This window comes from Chelonia mydas, chromosome 6 (genome assembly GCF_015237465.2).
Source record: "Chelonia mydas isolate rCheMyd1 chromosome 6, rCheMyd1.pri.v2, whole genome shotgun sequence".
Lineage (NCBI taxonomy): Eukaryota > Metazoa > Chordata > Testudines > Cheloniidae > Chelonia > Chelonia mydas.
Window position 1 is genome coordinate 113759313 of NC_051246.2, and position 25000 is coordinate 113784312.

At 40.7% G+C, this 25000-nt stretch overlaps 2 protein-coding genes across 2 annotated transcripts in view; one reads left to right on the plus strand and one right to left on the minus strand.

Moving 5' to 3' along the window:
• The first annotated feature begins 63 nt into the window (after positions 1 to 63).
• Positions 64 to 25000, plus strand: part of TDRD9 (tudor domain containing 9) — a 149281-nt gene continuing 124344 nt past the window's right edge. Inside the window, exons 1-2 of the mRNA XM_037901049.2 lie at positions 64 to 445; positions 17748 to 17848. Of these exons, the coding sequence (XP_037756977.2) occupies positions 291 to 445; positions 17748 to 17848 (256 nt within the window). The 5' untranslated portion in view covers positions 64 to 290. The remainder of the gene's footprint in view (positions 446 to 17747; positions 17849 to 25000) is intronic.
• On the minus strand, positions 4129 to 5760 carry RD3L (RD3 like). Its single transcript, XM_027825360.3, has 2 exons — positions 5462 to 5760; positions 4129 to 4640 (listed from the first exon to the last, which is right to left on the minus strand). The coding sequence occupies exons 1-2, from the start codon at positions 5758 to 5760 to the stop codon at positions 4343 to 4345; spliced, it is 597 nt and encodes a 198-aa protein (XP_027681161.2). The 3' UTR covers positions 4129 to 4342.

The window sequence follows — 25000 nt, forward strand, 5'->3', positions numbered from 1 at the left end:
TGTGGGAGGGGAGGACGCTGTAGTGGGGGCTCATCCTTGGCACTGCAGGAAGGATTTGGAGGGACCAAAGCGATGTGAAGGGAACCTCGCTGAACGCAGCGCGGAAAACTGAGCAGCTCGCGTCCTCGTCGCGGCTGCGCAGTGTGAGCACGTGGCTGCAGGGCGTGGGGTCGGGGCTGGGCGGAGCCGGGCGAGCGCGCGGAGTGCACGTGCTGGCGCCCCGTGAGGTGTGGTCCGGCCAACTGTCGCGGGAAGCCTCTAGTCCTTTCCTTTGCGGCCCCGGCCCCGCCATGCTGCGGAATCTCACCCTCGACCAGATCAGTGACTGGTTCACTCTCGGCAAGACGGTCACCAACGTCGAGTTACTGGGCGGTGAGCCTCAGGCCGCCGTGCCTGGCCCCCGCCGCGGCTCCAGGCCCCCCGCGTGGGAGCCGCCCGCTGCCGGGTGAGTGTAGGAGCCGCCCGGGGACGGGACGGGAGCGGTGCTGTGGTTTGACCCCGCCGCCGGGCCGGGATTATTCCCCTGCCACGGATCTGGAGTGGCCCGGCCCCACTGCCGCGGCTCTTTACTTGGGCGGAGAGGTGGTGGGGAGCGGCCTGAGGATCAGCGCCCGCCAATAGAAAACTTCCTCTGCCCTGGTACAGCAGACGGGGACCTCTGGGCCGCCTGAGGCTCCTGAGCGGGGAAGGGGATGGCCTGGCCTCGCTGTGGGGCTTGAACTGGGTGTGGGCTAGTACTTGGGCAAAACTATCATGAGCCAAGACAGGCACAGATTTGACAAACGTAGCCATAGGGTGGGAGCTCAGGTAGAGTGAAGTTCTTGAGAGACCATTAATTACAAGAGTGAGGTTATCTTAACACATTTTTTTTTGCCAGAAGATGTTAGTTCTCCACAAGCCACAAGGTGGGTAGCAGGTTTGTTAGCACTAATAGAGTTTTTCAGCCATTCAGTATGCTCCTGTTTATCCAATACCGTGTTACTTGAGGTTATCCAAACCTCCTCCCTGTTGTCTGAATCCCTTCCTTTTCCCATATGTAGTTCATGTTGGGGGCGGGGGAGCATGGACTGTAGGGGGCAAAGAAGGGATTCAGATAACAGGGAGATTTGGGTAATAGAGTAGGTACCCCTGGCCAGGACTGTGAGGAGGAGGATGATGAGCCTGCCTCCCTAGCTGTGGGGGAAGCCAGCCAGCCTGCAACTGAATGGCTCCTGCAGCAGCACAGGGAGTCCTCTACAGCTCTGATGTCGTGGGAGTGAGTGAGCAGGGCTGTGACAGGCTTTCTGTGCTGCCACAGTGCTGGTCACACTCGATCCTTGAAGGCTCCAGGTTCAAGGAAGGCTGTGGACTTGGCAGGGCAGAGTCCTGGCTCGCGGTTGGTCTCTGCTTCTCCAGAACCGCAGCCTTTCCCCCACATTGTGCCTGCAATAATCGAGAGGGCAGGAGTGGCAGCAAAGGGAGCCCTCTGCAGCCTGCTGTTACAGGAATGAATGAGCAGGGCCATGACAGTGGAGCTGCGGAAGGCTTGCTGCCACTCCTGTACTTATCCAAACTCCCAGTTACCTGAATAAAATCTCTGTCCCCCATGCTGTTCCAATAATTGGGAGTATACTATACTCATAAATCTTTGTGTCTAACGGTGAATACTGTGCTGTTGATCTCATATTGTTTGAGGCTAGCCTTCTTTGGAAGCCCGTGTTAGTTATGTACTGCAGCAGAATGATGGTTTGACCACTAAGTGATAGATTTTTCAGCCTTGATACCCTGACCTAACATGGAAGTAATTTTGAAACTCCTTTACCATTTTTAATCAGAAAATGGCAAAATAGAAAGATACCACTATTTAAGTGGACTCCCATAGCAAAGGTCTATTGCATGTGAGCAAAATTTTCATCATATTAAAAAAAATTAGCTTTGTTTTTTTTGAGCTACACCAGAGAATGTCAATTCTGGAATGCTTAGTGTAGCATGTCCAAGTCCTGGAATTGTAAACATTCAATTACTTTTCACTTTCTCTTGCAGAGAGAGAGCTCAGAGTATAACTTCTTGGGCGTTTGACAATGAAAAAAAAAAAGTCCATCAAAAGGCTCAGCAGGTTAATCCCCTCTCTTAGATCTCAGGAATCATAGGATATGCCCCTTTTGCTTCTTCCCACCAAAGTCTCCCTGTTCTCACACAGTCATCTCTCCCTGTGGAATTCCTGAGAATTGTAGGAAAGGAACTCTGCTTCTGCAGACCTGAGTGTTGCATGATGTTGAGGCTAGAATGAGTGATCAGGAGGGTGTTCACTCCCTTCCTTTGGACCTACTTGATATGCTCATTAGTTTCAGGAGGTTTTTTCTAGGGCTGCTGCCACTATGAGATGTAAGCTCATTGGGGACCCATCCCCCCCGCAGATATATCCACACAGCCTGTGGCAGTGAGTCTCAGAGCCTAGGTCGACAGACCTAAGCTTGTGCTGAGGTGCTAAAAACAGTTGTGTAAACCTTGCAGCTCAGTCTCTAAAGCGCAAGTGCAGCTGTTTTAGTGCTTTAGCATGAGTCTGCATCTCTGACTTGCCTCTGGTTGTAGCCTAGATATACTCTCTGAGCCTTAGGATGCTTGTGAGGGTTCACTCTCGTTTCCCAGTGTTTGTCATAGACTCTCCAATGAGTTACTAAATATTCTAAAGCTCAGAAGGTATGGGGAGGCCTGTTCCTATGGGTGTGGAAAACTATTCCATGTCTAGAGTTATAGGCAGTTATAAGAGTATAAGCTCTTAGGAAAATGAGCTCTTGGTTAACTAAACTTTCAGAAAAAAAATTTTTTTTTTTAGACTGTCTTGCAAAGCACTAAATGAAGGCAGAAGATAGTGACCTTTATCTCATGAGTCTGTTTTCCAGTTAGTTTTTCGTACTTGGAATGTTCTTTGTATTTTCAAGCTTTTCAAAGTTGAGTGTTTTAAAAATTCTAATGTGTTCTTGTTTTGTCTACTCAACCTTAACTTCATTGTAACCTTTATTTTTTAATCTGGAAATCTGTAAATGAATATTTCTCAAAGCTTCAGTTGTTCTTTCTCTACGTGTTGAGGAATTCTATTGAAGTGTCTTACTGGTATACTGTAGAAGGAGAATAAGCAGAGGAACTGTTTCTCCATAGTGCCTTTGTGAAAAGACACTTAGAATTGGAGCCAATTTTTCTTTTTTAATGGTGTGACAGACTAACAAAAGGAAAGAACATCTGGAGGAAGAAGCTTTTTGTGTAACAAAAGTGTGCAGAAATCTTCCTTCTGTGATGGTGGGAGTCAAATCTAGCCCTGTCACAATTGCAGCAAAAGTGGGTTTTTGCATCATGTTCATTGATTTTTCTGCTCTAATTGTGCCAATTGAGGCCACAGTTACTACATGTCAGTTGAGTCTAATACAACTTTATTATGATCCCATATTGATGGCTTGGGGCAACAACTAAAATTGAGACTTTTATGTCTGTTTTTTAAAATTTCAAATGCTCAAGTAATGTATAACTTCTGGAACAAGTTTTCAGACTCATTCACCACTACAGAAAGCTGATTCTGTAAGATACCAAAATCACTGAAAGTTATTCCGCAGCCCTGATTAAGAATTAACTTTTTCCAAGAAAAGCAAGGAGATGAAGTAAAACCACTTTTATTTTGAAATGAAAAGGTATCTCTAAATCTCTTCAATGAGCCACTAAAGCTAGTTAAATATCCAGATAGTTTCTCTTCATTTGAGGAGCTTTGCAGTATTGCAACATATGCAGAAAACAGTTCAGAAAACTAACCATAAGCAGTACAGACAATGTTATAACTTTTGATTATTTTCTCTTTACAAGTTCTTGTTGGACTTGTGAAATAGTTTTCATCATCAGAACTTCTCAGTTATATTGAATAAATCAATTACTGTTTTAAAGCATACCTCACACACTGTATATTGTTTCCTAAGAAGAATCTCAAAAAACTATGTAGATTACTGAACAGAAGTCCCTGCTAACATTTTGCACAGTGATCGGATTTTGAAATATGGAAAATGGCTATTGCTTGTTACAGTAGATGCTATAGGTACAGTACAAACAGGATAGTTTCAACATTTTTTGAAAGATCTACAGTTATATTTTTCATATCTTTATATTAAAAGGTGCCCTTAAACACAACATCCTTGGAATAGTAATGGTAAAAAGGCTAATGATTTTAATTAAAGTTTGTAAAATGTATAGATACTATAATTAGGGATTTAAAATTCTGAGCTAGCAACAAAGGGGAGCATGCCATATTTCTTATTCCTATATGTTTTTACGTCTCTGAATTGGGATGATAAAAGGGAACTCAGATAACTGAAGAAAAATTTTAACTTGATGGATAGTAATATGGAAGATTCCAGATTCGGTGAGAAAAAGTGGGAAACATGCTCTGTGTATTTTTGTCAACGTAACTTGAAACTGTGGGAATTTCATCTTTGTCCGATTTGTTAGAGCTGTAACCAGGCACTGTGAAATGTTCAGAGCAATTTGTATTCCATACATCTACCAGTTGGTCTTGTTGGTTTTCCTTCTCAGTTGTAGCTAGAAAATCTTTTAAAACTTGCTTGAATATGTAGACTATTTCCCATGGTAAGACATCATTTTCTGCCAAAACTTCACGAAATCTAGAAACAAAAAAAGAATTGAAATCTAATTTGTCAGTGCTGAAAACTATTCCAGAACACTTTTCCTCCTCTTCCTTTTTTTAGGGGAAAAAACTACTTTCTGGCCTCACTTGTTTCCTTTATTCCAAAAAAAGAAGAGAAAAATAAAAAAGCTCCTACAATGCATTTGGATGCAGTACAGCTGTTAAGATCGGTGGATACTATTTTTTTTTTTTTTTTTGTATTAAGCTGTCTTGGTAAATTGATTTAAACTGACTTTGCCCTCAAGTATTTTTTGGGCTTTAAAGGGATCATAGGTTTGTTCTATTCTTCCCACTCAGCCCAGGAAACTATATAAAAATACATCATTTGGGGAATTTACATATAAAATATCACATAGAAAAAGTTAATTATTGATGTGTGTTTTAACTAAATGTTGGGACATGCTTAATTGCAATCCCTTTAAAATGTGAAGAGACTGGAGGCTTGTATGTAAAATATTGTGTTAATACTCTAACTCAATTCTGTGGTCATCAGGTAAATGGTGGGTGTCAGATGTCTAAGCATTATATATCTCTCTGGTGCTTTGAAGATCATGCAATAAAAATATAGAAGACCTTTAGTCAGTGTACTGTGTTATGAAATTAAAGAGTTATTTCTAGAAAAGCTATGGGAAGCTATACAAATAAGTCTTCATTTAAATTCCTAATCATTGTTACTTTGGGGAAAAAAACACAACCAAATTTTAACAACTTTGAATTGGAATGTTGAACAAGAATAAGGAGAACTTAATTGTTGCCTAGAAAGTGACAATTACAGTAACAAGAAAGAAAAATTGTTACCTGCTAAGAACAGTTCCAGTTTGGCAAGGTTGAATTTGTGAACAAAGGACTTCAAGCTGCCTTTGTTCAGTAGCTGGGATTGTGGCGTGAGGATTTTGGTAGTTCTTCAGCCAGTTGTAATCCACACCATTTTTCTGGACTCTTTGTTCATTTTCAATCTCTTGTACTAATCTTTCACGCTCTTTCAGGTGCCATTTCAATTCCCTCAGCAGGGTCTTGGTCACTACTTCTGAGCCAGGATATTTGGCAGTTTTGTAGGAATCATTTTTTGACCATTTCATCCAACCAAAAAGTGGCATTTTTTAGCTATGAGAAGATTGAACATTATAGTGCTTTGTATGGTAAACTGTAGTGTTTGTTTTCCATGAAAAAGATTAATGGAAAATTCAGAATGCTTTTTGTGGTGCATTTGATATAGATGTGCATATGCTCAATGTTAAAATAGTTTTTTAATACACTTTGAGGAGTAACTGATCAAAGCCTCCAAACTCAAATTAAATCTGACATGTTACCATTTTTACAAAGATTGAAAGAGACTGTTGTAGCAGTTTATCTCTTCGGTAGTTTTATCTGCACCATTAAATCATACTAAAATTTACTAGACTTTGAAACTGAATTGTCATCCTTAGTAGAAAATATCATTTGATAAATTGTTACCCTGAAATGCTTTTAATATATGATGATCAAAATGATAAACTTTCAGTTAAAGGAATTCCTAAGCAGTTGTTGTTCAATATTTAGAGATAGGTAGTGTGATTCTGCATTTGTCACTCTTTAAAATCCCATACCTGTATTTTATTTTAAATACCTTTTTCTTATTTACTCATTAGCATCTGGAAAACTGTAATAGAAATTAAATTATATATATTTGTTATATAGGTCTAACTTTTAGTCACATTTATTACAAAACCGTACACTAACTTGGGTAAAATAACATACTGTACCTTTGATGCACTTGTTTGTGAACCAGTTGTTGCGGTTGAGTTTGCTTGAATTGAGATCTCTTCTTATTCTAGCATACTCTGTTTCTGGGCTGTAGCCACTACTGAAAGAAAAAGAGTTTTCCCAGTTTACTCACTTAAACTGTGCTTGGAAGAATAACTATCTGGACTGAGCATGAGATTTCGATTCCTTCTGCTTTTAAGTTTAATTCATCTTGTAATGTAGAGAGAAATCCTGTTGACCTAGCATTGGCAACTAAGTACTTTCCACAGAGTCCATTAAGGTCTCCTACCTTTGAATTGAGTTCTGCCTATGGCAGCAATTTAAGAAAAGATGGCAGCGATTTCAGATGCTTTTTGCTAAATACATCCAAAGGTATTGTTGGTCGTCAGACGAATAACGATATCTGAAGCAACTACAGATGCGCTTCTAGCTAAAGTTAAGACTGTCGCATGATGTGATGATTGGCTGTGCATAGCTGTAGGTCAGAATTTGGTGCTGTATTTTTATACCTCTAGAGCGCAAAAAATAACTGTTCCTTTTATTGTCTGTCTAAACTTTCAGGTCACTTAGATGCTAAAGATTTTTCGTATTCTGTTAGTGTGGGGGAAATATATATGAGGCTGTTTCTTTACAGTTGTAAATGTGTAACAGTAATCATTTTCTGGTGAGATCTTGTGAAAGCTCTCTTAACTGAGCAGTGACAGTAAAAAGCAACTTACAAGGTAGTTGCTCAGAGATTTTTAGGCTATCATAATACTCTGTTTTCTGATGAATTTCATCTCATCGCATTAAAACTGTTTTTAGTTGTAGAGTTTAGCTGTTAGCATTTTTAATTATCATTTCAGATGTAGTTAAAGAAGCAACTTCGCACCACTACAGTACCCCATGGAAAATATATTAATCTAATTATAATGAATAAAGGGTTAGAACAATGGCGTAAATTAAACTCAGACTGAAGTAAAAACAGGATTTTAAGTCTTACCATAGACTTTTTTTTCTCCCTTAACTGAATGTGAATCTCTTGTTCTTTTTTCTTGTTGATTATATTGAAAATATCCACTTCAAGTTTCATTTTCAGGGATGATATTGTGCATGCTAAAGGTCGCTGAAGCAGCCATTTTCCGTTCCAGTTATCAGGTCTGTTCCTATTAATCTAAACAGCAGGCATGATATATAAAATGCCTTCTGTTCTTCTCTCTGTATTGTTTGTTTTAGTGACTCTCTCTTCTGCTGTAAGTATTGTTCTCTCCTGCTTTTACCTCTCCACTGTTCTGTTGAACTGTTGGAAGAACAGGGATTGTGTAAATCTGTTCCAAATGTCATGCAACATAAAGGATGACGTGTATGGCTGTTATTAAAGCTGATACTACTTAAACATTGGAAAAATTCAGATGTCAGTATTAATCATCTTCAACTGGAAGGTTTTCACATTGCATTGTATATGGTACTATGAAAAAGGAAAAGAGCTGGGCTTACAATGACAGAACTGTCGTCACAAATTTTCAGTTGAAATTAAAATGTTTCCTGCCACCTCTCTTCCAGTACAGTTAGTGTGTCACCACTTTTTTTCCGAAAAGTATATCAAATTGTATTGTATCAGAAAATAAACTGTTGTACAATACCTGGACAATATAAACTTAAAAAAGCAAGAAGGTGAATACTGGAAGATACATGACTTTAAAACCACAGTGAGCAGCAGTCTTTAAAGATATTGTATCTACAATGCTTTGCTTGTTACCTTAATGTATTTTGTGGGGATATAAATTGAAAATGTTCTTTAACGTTGCATTGGCATAAAACAGTGAAACTCAGCATCCATACTATATATGCCTTCATATAAACTTCAAATCCCTATTCAGTGAGGAATTAGGGATGATTCAAAGCGGATCAATAGTTAATCTAGTCTGATATCCAGTGGCCAATCCTGAATGCTTCCTCGGGAGGCATAATTCCTCCCACTTACTACAGTACCATTAGGTGGACATTTGTGCTTGGCCTCAGCTGGTAAATTGGCTTATACCCTGAAGTATTAAGGAATTTTATCCTAATTAGTAAATTACAGAATAAATTCTTATTAAAAATTATTAAATTGTTTGCCTCAATTATATCCTTCATGTAGTTCCATAGCTAAATTACACATGGCACAAAGTATTTCCTTCTTAACATTAAATTTGTGGCCATTTAATTGTGAGTGCTCGCTGGTTCTTATCTTATTGGCAATAGGTGCATCTAACTGGCTTTTTCGAGATCATTATGTTAGCAATCTGTACTATCTCTCCACACTCTTGTTTTTCCTTCCTCACTTAGTAGACCTAGGGAAAAATTTTCAAAAGCACTTAAATCACACTCTCAAAAGTGATTTAGGCACTTAGGCTCATAGGTATCATTGACTTTAAGACTTAGGAGCCTAAGTCACTTCTGGAAATGGGACTTAAGTGCTTCTGAAAATTTTACCCTTAGTCCTTTAACCCCCTTCTCTTTACCCATCCCTGAATCAGTACATTTTAACCATTTTCATTATCCTTCTCTGAATCTTTCTTGGTCATTTTTAAGATACAATGACCAAAACTGTATATAATACTTAGGTGAAACCATACCATCAGTTGATAAAATTCTGTATATTTTTCCTATCTCTTGCTCAATACAGCACAATTTATTTTGGTGCTGCAGATTGAGCAGGTGCCTTCAATTAGTTTTCCACAATATTTTAGCTCTTTCCTGAGATAAACTCATCAGTGTATAGAAAAATCTCAAATTGTAGTCTTACCTTGAAGTAAGTAGTAAAGTAGTCTTACCTTACTTTTCTCTAGCTTCATCTGCCCATTGTGTTGCCCAGTTATCTAGTTTGCTTAGGTTCTTCAGGAATTGATCACAATCCTTCCTATAAATTTACTAATTTAAGTTCTGTAATCAAATTGTTACCCCACCATTCACCCCCTTTTCTAGATCACAGTAAATGTATGGAAAGCTATTTCTAGTATTCTACTTGGGGTGCCCCACTGTTATACATGTGGTGAATTGGCTATGTACTTATCCATTCCTGCTTCTTCATTTTAATTAATAATAGCCCTTTCTGAACTTCAGTAGTAGCTCCTCCTGTTACGCAGATTAGGCCAGAAGGTAGCCAGTCACCTTCTGGACTCAATAGCCTTCTCTCCCATCTCCATTTCCTAGACTTCCTCTTGACTTGTTTAGCCGGGCAACTGTGTGTTTATTTGGTCGCTCGCTCGCAGCAAGAAGTGCAAGTGCCAGAGTGAACTACTTTTTTGAATCTCTTCAAGCAATTTTGATAAGATCCTTCATTATGAATGTATTGATCAGAATTGGTCCCAGTACAGACCCCGGGGGCCATCACTATTTACCTCTCTCCATTCTGAAAACTGACCATTTATTCCTACCCTTTGTCTCCTTTTAACCACTTACGGATCCATGAGAGGACCTTCCGTCTTATCCCATGACTGCTTACTTTGCTTAAGAGCCTTTGGTGAGGGACTGTATTAAAGGCTTTTTAAAAGTCCAAGTATGCTATATCCACTGGATCACCCTTATCAACATGCTTGTTGACCCCCACAGAAAATTCTAGTAGATTGTTGAGGCATGATTTCCTTTTTCAAAATCCATGTTGCCTCTTACCCCAACAAATCATGTTCATCTTTGTGTCTGATAATTCTGTTCTTTGCTATAGTTTCAACCAATTCGCCTGGTACTGAAGTTAGGCTTACTGGCCTGTAATTGCCAGGATTGGCTCTTGAGCCTTTTTGAAAAATTGGCATCACATTAGCTATCCTCCAGTCATCTGGTACAGAAGCTGATTTAAATTATAGGTTATATACCACAGTTAGTAGTTCTGCAATTTCACATTTGAGTTCCTTCAGAACTCTTGGGTGAATGCCATCTAGTCCTGGTGACTTATTACTATTTAATTGACCAGTTTGTTCCAAAACCTTCTCTTAATGACACCTCAGTCTGGGACAGTTGCTCAGGTTTGGGAATCTCCCTCACATCCTCAGCCTTGAAGACTGATTCAAAGAATTCATTTAGTTTTTCTGCAATGGTCTTATTGTCCTTGAGTACTCTTTTAGCGTTTTAATTGTCCAGTGGCCCCATTGATTGCTTAGCAGGCTTCCTGCTTCTGGTGTACTTAAATTTTTTTTTTTTTGCTGTTACTTTTTGAGTCTTTGGCTAGCTGTTCTTCAAATTCTTTTTTGGCCTTCCTAATTATATTTTTACACCTCACTTGCCAGAGTTTATGCTCCTTTCTATTTTCCTCAACAGGATTTAACTTCCAATTTTTAAAGGATGCGTTTTTGCCTCTAACCACTTCTTTTACTTTGGTGGCACTTTTTTGGTCCTCTTTTTTTTTTTTTTTTTAATTTGAGGTATACATTTGAGTCTCAATTATAGTGTCTGCAGTGTTGGTAATGGACGCTTCAGTATTATAATCCAAGGCCTCTAGACGCTAACCTTCATGTAGCTGTTTTGGAATTTAGCACAGTCTGCCAGGCCTACAAAGTTAGCATTCCTTTCCAGGGCTTGATTTAGGCTGAGTTACACTTAACTTAGAAGTCTGCTACTTTGTTCTCTAGGATCATTTTTTGTTTTATGAAAGTTTTTTGGCTTTATGCTTGTGAAGAAGACCTTGTAAAGATGAACAGTGTGTACCCACTATATAGATGTCTGCAGAGAGTCCGAAACGATAGCTTGAGAGGGGGAAACTGCCCTGTGCATCTCTATGATGGATTAATTTGTATGGTGAGTTACAGTAATTTAAATGTAAACATTTCAATGAGTTCATCTATTAAAGCATGTAAGAAAGGAGAGGGACAATTATGGTATGAAGGGTTACACAACCTGCTGGGACAGCTCATTTTAGTATCCTGAGTGAGTAGTTCATGAGCGAATACTGTTGCTCTTCCAAATTGTCCTGTGGAACCAAAAGACCAGAGGAGAAAAGATGGAGCCGAGAGATCACAAAGGGGAAGCCAATTCCACATAGCTCAGCAGGGTATCCCAAGATTCCGCTGATCACAAAGGTCATCCTTCCCTCCCAAACCTCTTTAAGTAGCAGGGGTGTTGTCTGCTATTGTGGTGAGTGTGTGGCTTTCTCCTTGGAGTTAGTGGCTGCTACTCTTTCTTTTGCTGTAGAGTTGGCAGGATACAGAAGGTCTCAAAGAACTATTGTTATAGTAAAAAGCTGTTATTTTTCAGACACTGAAACTAAATTGTTTTGTCTGAAACCAAAAGTTTTCTTTTCCATTCTTCAAAATATAAATATTGTGGTGGGGTTTGGTTTTTGGTGCTTAGACTTCAACTGAAACATGTAGTTGTGCCAATGGGCTTTTTTTTGACTTGTAACTTCCTAAGAGGAGGAAAGTTGAGTAACTAGCATGAGAAACATCTGTGCAGTCATTTAATATTTTTAAATATAAAGCTTTTTATTTTGAGAAAATGGTATGTCTTTTAAATTTTGAAAAATCCATTGTTACAGAGCCTTAGGGAGTTAAGAGCATAAAACTCATTGACTCTTAAAAATCCTTACCTTAGTTCAGCTTTTATATTGTGTAACTCAATGTTTGATGGCTACACTGCCCTAATTCAGAACAGTAATATTTCCACTAGTGGCTTCCTGTTGTAGTGCTACCATTTTCAGTTTTTTTTATTTAGAATGTAAATATAAAGCCCTGAAGCTGAATTTCTAAAATCATTCTGCATGCCTTATAGGATTGAGTATTAGGACTTTTGACTGGCTGTACATTTTCTTTTAAGTTAGCATATCTTTGTAGTTAAGATTACAAACTCAAAGTATTGAATATCAACTGCCAGTAAAAGGAAAGACACTTTTATTGTGACCTTCAGCAAACCCTAGTTGAAGGTTATTCGCTGTTATAGCAAATGTTCAGTTATGTAAAGTGTCACATTATTTTAGCTTCAGAAAAGAGGCCATGAAACAGTCTACTGTGTGTATTATACTGAAATTTTAAAGTAGTAGTACTGCTCCCTATATAACAATTCCTTTGCAGCTTTAGGTTTCTATCCTTTTTTCGTGAGGTTTGTGTGAAGAGGAGAAAAGAGGAAGCTATGCTACTGGGAGAGACGCGGGAGAGCATTCTTGTATTGGATAGCAACAACTTAGTTCAGACCATTTCTTTTTTGATCTAGAAAGTGAATCCCATGAGTTTTTAAGTATAACTCTTAGTCCCATACTAACAGCAGTGTTCTGGTGAATGAAATATGGAAATTAAAGTGGGAAAAATAAATGTATCAGAAACATGACAGTTAAGTGTTTTTTGTAAACCTCATCCAAGAACACTTTGTTTGTGATCATTCACTAACTATTTTGATTAAGCTTATGCATTCTATCCAATTTAAGGTGCATTCACATCTTTTTTAAGGTGAAATTAATGGCAAATCCAAGACTGGAACAGTTGCAAATTGTTTGTTTGTTTGTTTGTTTGTTTGTTTTTTTTTCCTTCTCCACAAACAGAGTTGTATTAAGTGGAAAATTACAGTCTCTTGCTTCTTCCCCAGAAAGTATCTTCCTCCTTAAGAGGACACATCCTTAACAATTTTTGCTTACCATTACATTTAACATTCTCTTCATAGGTCAAGCACTTGTTGGGGGAATCAGTTATTTTTCAGGGAACATCATTATGTATACATCTTTGTATTTAACAATTTTTAAAATACTAGCACCTAAAACGCACTATATTCAGTGTATATAAATATTTTAGTATGTTTCATTAAACAAGACATTTTCCTTTAGTTGGACCTGGCATGTTAATGCAATAGTGGCTGAGCTTTGTCATTTTTTCCATTGTGAAAACTGTTCAAAAAAGTCTATTTTGTCTGATATTTCAAAAGAGTGTTCTAATTTAAAATTTACTGAGTGATTTCCTTTTGTTATGTTTGCCTGGTTGACCTATTGGAGGTCATTTTATAGCTTCAAGTAAAGGAAGACCTTTCTCTTGCTGAATTTATTTAAAGCAAGGCGCCCTCAGTGCACTGAGAGCATTTACAGCTGAATGTGCCAACAATTTCTCGTGTTAAACTGTGTTTCCCTTCTAGTAATTCTCCTGAAATGACAGTTGTATTTTGTTCATTTGACATTAATTTTTTTATATTGTTTGGATTTATAATACTACCACAAAGGTGTCTGTTCCAAACACGTGCCAATAAGTTATTTAAAAACAGTTGAAAACAGTGAAAAAAGTAAAATCAGTACCAGCCCTGCAAAAATAACAGTAGTTAAATCATATAGCAAAAGGTAAATGAGGAAAAGTATCCCACCTTCTGTAAATATTTCCCCTTAAACATCACCCAGGTGCCTTCATAGAGTACATCTTGCCAGCCAGACTTCTCTTTGGTTACGTCTACCTGCTGTTAGACCCCTGCAGTGGGCCCCTGACGCAGGCTCATGGGGCCCAGAATAAGGAGCTGTTTAATTGTGGTGTAGATGTTTAGGTTCCATGTGTAGCTAGAGCTCTGGGAACTTCCCACCCCACAGGGTCCTAGGGCCAAGGTTTCAGCCTGAATCTGAACATCTACAATGCAGTTGAACAGCCCAAGCCAGCTGGCACGGAGCAGCTGCAGGTATCTAATTACAGTGTAGACATACCCTTTGAGGCCAAGGAAGCTCCAGCTCAGGCTCATCCACTGATCTAAAGTATTTCTAAAAATAGGCAGGTCACAGGCTATTTAGGGCTTCATTGGTATATGCTAACATGTTATGTTCCAACAGACAGCCATGACAGATCATAGAGCATTTGTATTATAGGTGAGGGCATTAGTATTCCCTATAATTAAGGTTGCTTAACACTTCCTATGTAAGGCACTGTTTTCAATTGCATATAACTAAGGCTATGATTGTGTCACGGAGGTCATGGAATCCATGACTTCCATTGACCTCCGTGACATTTTTTCCCCCGGGGCTGGAACTCCCAGCCAGCACCCCTGCAACTCCCCGCCCTGGTGGGGGAACCCCCTGCAGCTGCCTGGGGTGAGGGGTCCCACTGTCCTACTTGATTGTTTGGGCCAAGGAAATGCATAGACTAGATGATCGTACAACAAAGTGTTTCTGTGAGAATGTCATTGGAATATGGTTTGAACTAACAATGGACTGAGATTAGCAATGGACTAAACAGAAGTAGCAGCGGGTGCAGAGTGCTTGCAGTAGTATCTAATTGCCAGAATATAGTTTTGATTTATGGGTTTGTAGTGGTGGGCTGGGGTAGACAAGAAACTGAAATGGTAGACCGGGAAGGGAGCAGAATGACTGAAACTGATGACAGACTAATTATTTTGTAGTCCAAGCAAGCAAACAGCCATTATTAGAAAGGAATTATCACTAAAACTTTTTTTGCTGTGTAGATTTTGATGTATCACTCCAACAATAAGACAAATTGTTCACTTTTAATTATTCAAACTTTTAAATTCTTTACTGTACATCTGCTGCTCTTGTTTCGGAGGGGATCCATAAGGCAGCTTGTTCATGCACGGGCTGAAATTGTGGAAAAGCAACATCACTTGCCCCATAACCTCAGCCGTGCAGAACACAATGCCATCCACAGCCTCAGAAACAACTCTGACATCATAATCAAAAAGGCTGACAAAGGAGGTGCTGTTGTCATCATGAATAGGTCGGAGTATGAACAAGAGGCTGCTCGGCAGCTCTCCAGCACCACTTTCTACAAGCCATTACCCTCTGATCCCACTGAGGGTTACCAAAAGAAACTACAGCATTTGCTCAAGAAACTCCCTGAAAAAGCACAAGAACAAATCCGCACAGACACACCCCTGGAGCCCCGACCTGGGGGTACTCTATCTGCTACCCAAGATCCATAAACCTGGAAATCCTGGATGCCCCATCTTCTCAGGCATTGGCACCCTGACAGCAGGATTGTCTGGCTATGTAGACTCCCTCCTCAGGCCCTACGCTACCAGCACTCCCAGCTATCTTCGAGACACCACTGACTTCCTGAGGAAACTACAATCCATCGGTGATCTTCCTGAAAACACCATCCTGGCCACTATGGATGTAGAAGCCCTCTACACCAACATTCCACACAAAGATGGACTACAAGCCGTCAGGAACAGTATCCCCGATAATGTCACGGCAAACCTGGTGGCTGAACTTTGTGACCTTGTCCTCACCCATAACTATTTCTCATTTGGGGACAATGTATACCTTCAACTCAGCGGTACTGCTGTGGGTACCCACATGACCCCACAGTATGCCAACATTTTTATGGCTGACTTAGAACAACGCTTCCTCAGTCTCGTCCCCTAATGCCCCTACTTTACTTGCGCTACATTGATGACATCTTCATCATCTGGACTCATGGAAAAGAAGCCCTTGAGGAATTCCACCATGATTTCAACAATTTCCATCCCACCATCAACCTCAGCCCAGACCAGTCTACACAAGAGATCTACTTCCTGGACACTACAGTGCTAATAAGCGATGGTCACATAAACACCACCCTATACCGGAAACCTACTGACCGCTTTTCCTACCTACGTGCCTCCAGCTTTCATCCAGACCACACCACACGATCCATTGTCTACAGCCAAGCTCTACGATACAACCACACATTTGCTCCAACCCCTCAGACAGAGACAAACACCTAAAAGATCTCTATCAAGCGTTCTTACAACAGTACCCACCTGCTGAAGTGAAGAAACAGATTGACAGAGCCAGAAGAGTACCCAGAAGTCACCTACTACAGGCCAGGCCCAACAAAGAAAGTAACAGAACGTCACTAGCCATCACCTTCAGCCCCCAACTAAAACCTTTCCAATGCATCATGAAGGATCTACAACCTATCCTGAAGGACGACCCATAACTCTCACAGATCTTGGGAGACAGGCCAGTCCTTGCTTACAGACAGCCCCCCAACCTGAAGCAAATACTCACCAGCAACCACACACCACACAACAGAACCACTAACCCAGGAATCTGTCCTTGTAAGAAAGCCTGTTGCCAACTGTGTCCACATATCTATTCAGGGGACACCATCATAGGGCCTAATCACATCAGCCACACTATCAGCGGCTCGTTCACCTGCACATCTACCAATGTGATATGTGCCAGCAATGCCCCTCTGCTATGTACATTGGCCAAACTGGACAGTCTCTATGTAAAAGAATAAATGGACACAAATCAGAGGGAGAACACTTCAATCTCTTTGGTCACTCAATTACAAACCTAAAAGTGGCAATACTTCAACCAAAAAAAAGTCGAAAACAGACTCCAACAAGAGACTGCTGAATTGGAATTAATTTGCAAACTGGATACAATTAACTTAGGCTTGAATAGAGACTGGGAGTGGATGGGTCATTACACAGAGTAAAACTGTTTCCCCATGTTTGTTCCCCCCCACTGTTCCTCACACGTTCTTGTCAACTGCTGGAAATGGCCACCTTGATTATCACTACAAAAGGTGTGCCCCCCTCCTCCCCCCCGCGCTCTCCTGCTGGTAATATCTCACCTTAAGTGATCACTCTCGTTACAGTGTGTATGGTAACACCCATGGTTTCATGTTCTCTATGTATATAAATCTCCCCACTGTATTTTCCAATGAATGCATCCGATGAACTGAGCTGTAGCTCACGAAAGCTTATGCTAAAATGAATTTGTTAGTCTCTAAGGTGCCACAAGTACTCCTTTTCTTCTTGTTCATATTGTTTGCTATGTGTTATATAGAACAGAATACTTTATGAATTGGCAGGATGTAGAAGGTATATTCCTGATTCTTAGACATAACTAATATAACTTTTAGGATTTCAAGTGAGGCCATTGATCTAATGCTCATTAATAGTGTTGTTCTACCTCCTCCCTGCAAAAACAAAACAACCCCCCCACCCTTTTTTTAATCTCAAGGACAACAAACTTCCTTAAGGCTGCAAATATGATCATATTTTCTCATGTTACTATTCTACCTCCAGAGAATCATGCAAGATGGATATTAAAAAAGAATTATAGTGTTCTGTTTAATCCTTTCTTGGCAGAATTATCTGGGCTTTTTGTCCAAAAGAAATCTTAATTTCTATTTTGATGGGAAAATTAGGACTAAATGGTCAGCCCTCCTCCCCCACCATTATTGGTCACTCGGGGGTCTGGAATTCAGAACGTAAAGATGTTCAGAAAATCATAACCAGGATAGCATCTAAGTACCAGGGACAACATTGCTGCCTGGGTGCTGCATTCTGTAGGGTAGATCCTGCCATGGCATAATGTGGAGGTCCTGAAGTTATTGAGTAACCCTGTTATCCCCAGAGATTTGTTTACCCTTTTCCTTGAGGCTAGAAAGCATACATTAACTTGTTTTCATTTCTTTTTCAGGGTACATAACAAAGAGAACGCTGGAGCTGAATATATTGAAAAGTACAGAAAACTGGAGGCGCAAGAATTGGACAAATGTGACAGCGTTCACTTTGGACCAGGTGAACAATGAATACTCTTTGCCCACTCCTGATCCTAATGTTAAAAAAAAAAAACCACAAGAGCTTAAACTATGGGGTCTGTTTGTGGCATATTATGTCTGCATTTGTTGTATTTTGTTTAAGGATGGACTGGTATTAACAAGTGAACAGTTGACTTATGTGTATAAGTGGGTTGTATGCAGATGCAAGTGCACAGATGCAGTGCGCTTTAAGGTTATATATATTTAATTTAGGATTGCAATATATGCATATATTTGTGTGAGAAGGTTTTTCCATGTATACTTAAAGAGATGGTTTGTGGTAATATTTTGGGCCTAGTAAGCCCCCAATTGTAAGTCCAACTGTTGGAAAGTGGACTAAATATAAAATATTCCAATCACCTGTAACAAATGTTGATGGAAAAAGCTACAAATGGAAGATGGACTGAATTAGTCTAAACAAAAAGGCCTACTGATATAACTCGAGCACTGTGTTGAGATGTCATGCCTGGTAAACAAAAGGAGTGTGGGACTGGAAACTAATGGCCCAAAGTTGGTGGGTTGTAAATTAAGCCTAATTGGTAGATAAAATGAGAGAATGGGCTCTTGTCCCTATCACTTTCCTTTGTGGCTTTTTTTGGGGAGAGACTCAAGTAGGCTGGCTGGGAGACTGGTGGACTGGAAAGGGTGAGCTTCACCATAATGGCTGCCACTTCCACTGTGGCCTGGGACCTTGGGATTCACCATCAGACCGTTGGGCCTTCTCTAACCTGAGCCTGAGGGATGTACAGGCCAGAGAGAGGGACCCAGATGACATTGCCACCTCCACTGGCTTTGGCTAAATCCTGAACACTGCCTGAAATGTGAGACTTTGTCCACCCTCTGCCATGCTTCCCTCACCCACCGTATTTCTTCTTTTGTATCTTTTTGCTATCTCTTTTTAAATTAAAGAGTCTGGCATAGCCAGACAAGACTGTATCCTTTGCAACACTGGTGAAAGCCTCATGACCAAAGAAGCAGCTAAAGCAATCCCCTAAATAGCCCTGATACTGGTAAAAATTTGTCAGGTTTTGGAGTGGTTGATGAGACTGTTTGCTGGGCTGTGTTTCTCTAGCAGTGAGGTTGCAAATAGGAATCGGCACAGAGACAAAAGCTGCATTTTCTATCTTTGCTGTTCTTTGCTCTTCCCTTTTATGTGTGGGGTTTTTTCCCCCCCCCCCCCCAGGAAGCATGGTCTGGAGCTGTTAAAGTCCAGTCCTCTCAACTGACTTTTCTTCTTCCACTCTGCCCCCCAAAAGGACAGTTATTACCCTCTTTAATACTATCGGAAAAACTGTCCAACAAGGAGTTTTTTCCTTTTGAAAACTCTATAGCTAAAGTGAAAATGAATAAGGAATATTGTTAAAATGAAAGTCTTAATTAATACTTACATTTCAAATACTAACTGTTTTTCCTTTTTCTGTATCTTTAATAAAAGTTTTTTAAAAATGTAATGGTATGCTTGCCATAGGACTAAGCATGTCGAGGTCTCTGTGCTCAGAACCTTAACCAGGACTGTTTAGAGTTGAACAATGACTGCGTCTCATTAATACCTTTGACTTGCTTGGCTCATTTAATCAATCAAAATTAACACAATGGGGCGTCTTACAAGTTACTAATATCGAAATTAACTCTTTAGTTACCAATCCAATTGATTGTTGTTTCTCTTGGCCTCTTTTCCTGCACTGCTGTCATCCACTTCAGTTTATTTCTATGTATGTGTGTCTCCCCCTTCAAAATGCCCTTAGTAGAGGGAAATTTGACTGCACCACTTTCCCAGCAGTTCTGATAGGAGTGTGAAACTGACTAGGATGTCAAGATAGCTCAGCTTCAAACAGTTACCATGCTACTTAACCTCAGAATAAGTTAATGTAGGACAGCCCTTTTTTTGATAAAGATACAGTGTATGCCCTAGTCTTCTCATCTCTTTCAGTGACTAGGTGAGAGGGCATCAAGTTGGCCCCAGTATGTGAAGTTTCATAAAAGAAATGAGCTAAATAGTCCTTTAATTGCAGAATGCCTAGTTATGCCATTATATATTAATAGTGATTATAGACAAATATGTCATTTGTACACCTTTTCCCTTGCTAACACAAGATTTCTACCTAAAGTATATTTTCTAATGCTTTCACCAATTTATTTTTAAAAGAGATTGGTGCTTGCAATACTTTTCATGAAAGAAATAGGAAGTTTATATATTCCAGCTGAGAAATCTTTACTGATATTCTGCCTGCTAAATTTATCTTTTCCTAATATTCTTCCATTTCTCCTATTTCTGTTTTCTTGGTCTGCCCTAAAACTTCTCCTTCATGTTTATACCCTCAATATACTATAAATAGTTACATCCCTCCTTTAACTTGTCATTTACTGAAACAGCATTTATTAATTATCCCACTGAATATAAATAAAAACACAGAATAGCGTATGGATGCTCTCCAGTTATTTCTCTCTTGTCTTTTCGTACTGTTCCACTTTGTCATGGTGTAGGAGCTCAGTTCATGCAGATTCCTGTGTTGCAGTCAATCTCTTCTGATCAGTGTTCTGCCCCCAGCTGTATGGTATAAATTGCGGGGAAACTAAGCAGACTGGATAGTGATGGGACTAGAAGACGGCCTGTGGCATTCTGCGACAAAGTGGCAAAAACCTAGCAAGACTTTCTGTATAACAAAACATTCAAGACATTTGAAATATATGGCTGCCACCACTTCTTCCAAATAAGCAGATTCAAGATTCCTATGGCTGGATAGTGTTAAAAGGGAAAACAGCATCTGAGTTTGAGAAGTGTGAGATTAATACCTCAATCATAAATGTTTTTTTTTAAAGGCCAAACAAAGCACCTATCTTAAAATAAATTTTACGGATAGTAAAATGTTAACGACTGCAGATTTTAGGAGGGCTAAGACTCAGTTATAATTAACAATTGTTTTTGTGGCACTTGTTTTACTTGATTTAGGGATATGGGAATCATCCTAGTGAATTAGACTGGTGGTCCATCTAGTTCAGCATAGTGATCCAGAGGGAAGGTCCATGAAACCTTGCCATAGGCATTTAAGGAATAACCTCCCCAGAGGGGAAGCTTCTTCCTAACCATAATTAGTTACTGGCTGGTGTGCACCTAAAGCATGAGGGTTTATATCCCTTTCAAAGCTTGTTTTTTGTTGTTGTAATGTGGAATGTTCTTGTTATCCATATAAATGGCTAGTCTCTTTTTTGACTCCTACTAAGCAGTTGGGCTCAATGATAACTTGTTGCAGTTGTAGCTAACTGCATTGCATTTGTAAAGAGAGATCACTTTCTTCTTGGTTTAAATTTGCTGCTTTTCAATTTCATTGAATGTCCCTGTACCTTCGTATTGCAAGAGAGGGTAGCTAGGAATGTCCAGACTATCTTTTCTGTATGGAGAGCGAAGGCTACTGAGTAAGTCCATTTACAATCTTGACCCATGCCAGACACTATATAACGGAATACAGGTCATATGGCAAGTTCAAGCAGGTTAAAGTACAACAGGAGGAAAATACCTTTTTGCCAGTGATAGTGAGAGCTAATGCAGAGTCAAATAGCCACCGTCTTTTGCCTCGGAGCTATATACAGCTCCACAGTGTTAAGGAAAAGTTAGCACATGTGACTCCATTTTGGTTTGGGGCCCACCATTGTCTAAAAACAAGCACATCATGCACCAGGAGGCGTGTTCCTTGGATACTGCTTTCCTGTGAAAATCATCCTCCTTGTCTCCAGCCTGCCTTGACTCCCGGTATCTGTTTTTTTTTTTGTCAGTCCCTATCTCCTGGCCTTTGATGTGAGGCCTCCCATCCTGATAATAAAAGTTACTGATGCATGGCTTTAGGACCATGCTGTGTAATTAACATACTGGTTTAGCAGGAGGAATGCACCAAGCAGGGATAGGTGATAGATAAGAAAAGGGTTTGTTTATTGGCTAAGGTTTCCGATGCACGAGGGCAACAGGCTTTGCTAAAAAGTATATAACCTTTGTATAATCTGTATTCGGGGTCCCCTCCTGGCTAGCAGGAGGGCACCACGCTCGAGCGTAATAAACTTAGTGTTTTTTGGGAACTCTGCAGTTGTGGACTTTGTTTATGTGCCTCAGCCTAGATTCGAACTGTGCGTGTCCTACCAGGTGTAATTCGCAGCATTTGTGTGCGTGTCCTACCAGGTGTAATTCGTAACAACAGTATTATCAATAAAAGACTCCACTCCAAAGCCCCCGCCCATGATAGGGGATACTGCTGTGAAGTCACCTACAGAGGAGCACCCATAGGGACAATATTTGAAAAAAGAGGAGGAAGTTACTCACCTTGTGCAGTGATGATAGTTCTTTGAGATGTGTGTCCTTACGGGTGCTCCATGACCTGCCCTCCTCCCCTCTACTTCAGAGTTCTCAGTCAGACGCCAAAGTCCTTGCTACTTGCTGCTTGGTACCAGGACTGCAGTACTGAGCATGTCCTGGTTGCCAGAATCATCAGCGGCATTGGGACATTCACCTCCAGCTTTCTTATCTGCCCCACCTATTACAGCGAGGAGTCAGACAGTGACCAAGACGACCACCTCTCTCTGGCCTCACACCATGCCTTATCATTACAACAATCAGGATTTTCCCAACTACACTCACACTCCCATCTCCAACCCTCCTGGTATGGCCATCTGTGGGTGCTGCCACCCATGCTCTTTCCTTAGCACCAGTCGCTGTACTGGGACCCATGGGCAGCCTGTAGACACCATGCTTCTCGGGCATCTAGTGTCTCCTACACAGACAGACAGAGTGTGTCTACTACGCAATCTCCTACAGTCACTGTGTCCAGAGCCCCAGAATTTCAGGAGGAAACTTTTGAGGAGCAGGTGGCCAGACTAGAAGAGGAGACTACACCACTGGGAAATATCTTTTCCTCCTCACTGGATGAGGTGGTGATGCTCCCACCACAATCACTGGCCGATGGTGTTAAGTTTTTTCAAGATTTCACTAAGAGGGTTGCTGACAGACTGCAAATTGCCCTCAAAGAGGTGAAAGACATCCACCGCGAATTGCTGGACATTTTTCACACCTCCTCCTCCTCTTCAAGAATTGCCCATCCAGTCAATGAGGTGCTTTTAGATCCTGCCAAGGTTATCTGGCAGACACCAGCCTCTATTGTGCCAACATGTAAAAGGGCATACGAGAAGTACTACGTGTTCCCCCCCCCCCCCGCCCCAAAAGAGGCAGACTTTCTTTTTATGCACCTTCAGCTTAACTGTATTTCATGGATGCTGTTAATTCACGAGGAAAGCAGCACTATGCTAAATCAATCCTTTATGACAGAGACTGGAAAAGGCTGGACTTATTTGGGAGGAAAGCATATTCCTCGGCAACTCTGCAGTTCAGGTTTTCAAACTACCAAGCCTTAATGGCAAAGTACGACCATGATTTATAGAAAATTCAGCACCTTTATTGACCACTTGCCAGAAGCACAACAAGAACAATATCAATCCATCACCCATGAGGGCCAGCTGATAGGAAGAACAGTGCTGCAGACTACACTGGACGTCTTGGATACAATAACCCTCTCAGTTTCGATGGTGGTGGTAATGAGGCTGGCTTCGTGATTACACCTCTCAGGGCTGCTGAAGGAAGTGCAGACAATGGTTGAGGACCTCCCTTTCGAGGGTTTCAGACTCTTTGCTGACAAGATAGATGCATCAATTCACACTTAAAAGGATTCCAGAACCACTCTGCGCACTCTAGGAATTTACGTACCAGGACAGAAAAGAAAATTTAGTTCACAACCATCTCACAGATCCTGACCACCCCGGTCACCCCCACCGGTGATACTATGAGCCACAATGAAAAAGACCTATGATGCAAAGCATAAGCAGTCAGCCTGTCACTCTTGAACGTCTCAGCCCTCGATCTCAAAATACCAATTTTGGTGCCTTGGTTGAGGCCCCTAGCAACCACTTGCTGCAGCATACAGACCTTCCACATCCCTTCAGATGTCACCTAGCTCTCGTTCTCTGGAATTGGGAAAACATCACTTCCAACAAATGGGTCATGGATATAATTTCTAAGGGTTACTCTGTCCACTTTACCACCCTTCCCCTTGTCCCTCTTTAGGGACTTTTCTCATAAGAGAGTGTTACATCAGGAAATAGACCACCTGCTATGCCTAGGGGCCACAGAACCAGTCCCTGTTCACCTCAGAGGCAAAGGCTTTTATTCCAGATATTTTCTGATTCCCAAGAGAAAAGGAGGTGGGAGACCCATATTAGATCAAAGAGCACTAAACACCCATGTGAAGGCGCAAAGATTCAAGATTATCACACTAGCTGCAGTTATTCCATCTCCAGAGAGATTGGTTTTCAGCCCTTGACCTACAGGATGCCTATTTCGACATCTCCATCCTACTGTCTCAAAGAAAATTCCTCTGAGTTTCCTTTGGCTAGGACCATTACCAGTACAGAATGCTTCCATTTGGCTTTTGTTCGCACCCAGAATATTCTCCAAGGTCCTCTCGTTGTAGCGGCACATCTATGAACGTTAGGTATAGTTATTTACCCATATCTGGACGATTCCTTTGAAGACACCCTATGAGCCACCCAAAGAACTATGCACATATTTGCACAACTGAGACTGCAACTCAATACCCAGAAATCATCTTTGACTCCAGTATAGCTTTTGGAGTTTTTAGGGACCAACTCGACGTAGTGCAAGCGAGAGCATTCCTTCCACTGCATAGATTCAACACCCTGACCAGTCACATAGAGACCTTTCAAGCCATCCCACAAATACCAGCCAGAAATTGCCTTCAGCTTCCTGGGCACATCGCAGCGTGGACATTTGTGATATCTCATGCCTGATTACTCATGAGTTGTCTACAGACATGGCTCAGATCTGTTTACACTCTAAACAACAAGCAGCTAAATAAGCCACTGTCAATACCCTCCAGGGTCATACACATCCTGGAATGATGGAAAGACCCATCCAATGGCTGTTCAGGGATCCCCTATCAGCACTGATTCGAACAATAGATGCCTCTCTGATAGGCTGGGGAACCCACCTAAACAACTGCAAACTTCAAGGCAAATGGCCCCCATGGAAGCTGTACTCCATATCAACCTTTGGGAATTAAGAGCCGTCAGAAATACC

Coding starts and splice junctions, on each gene's coding strand:
- RD3L (XM_027825360.3), bottom strand. CDS start 5,760: ATGCCACTTTTTGGTTGGATGAAATGGTCAAAAAATGATTCCTACAAA. Junction 4,641..5,461: donor ACTGGAACTGTTCTTAGCAG/GTAACAATTTTT, acceptor TTTTGTTTCTAG/ATTTCGTGAAGTTTTGGCAG.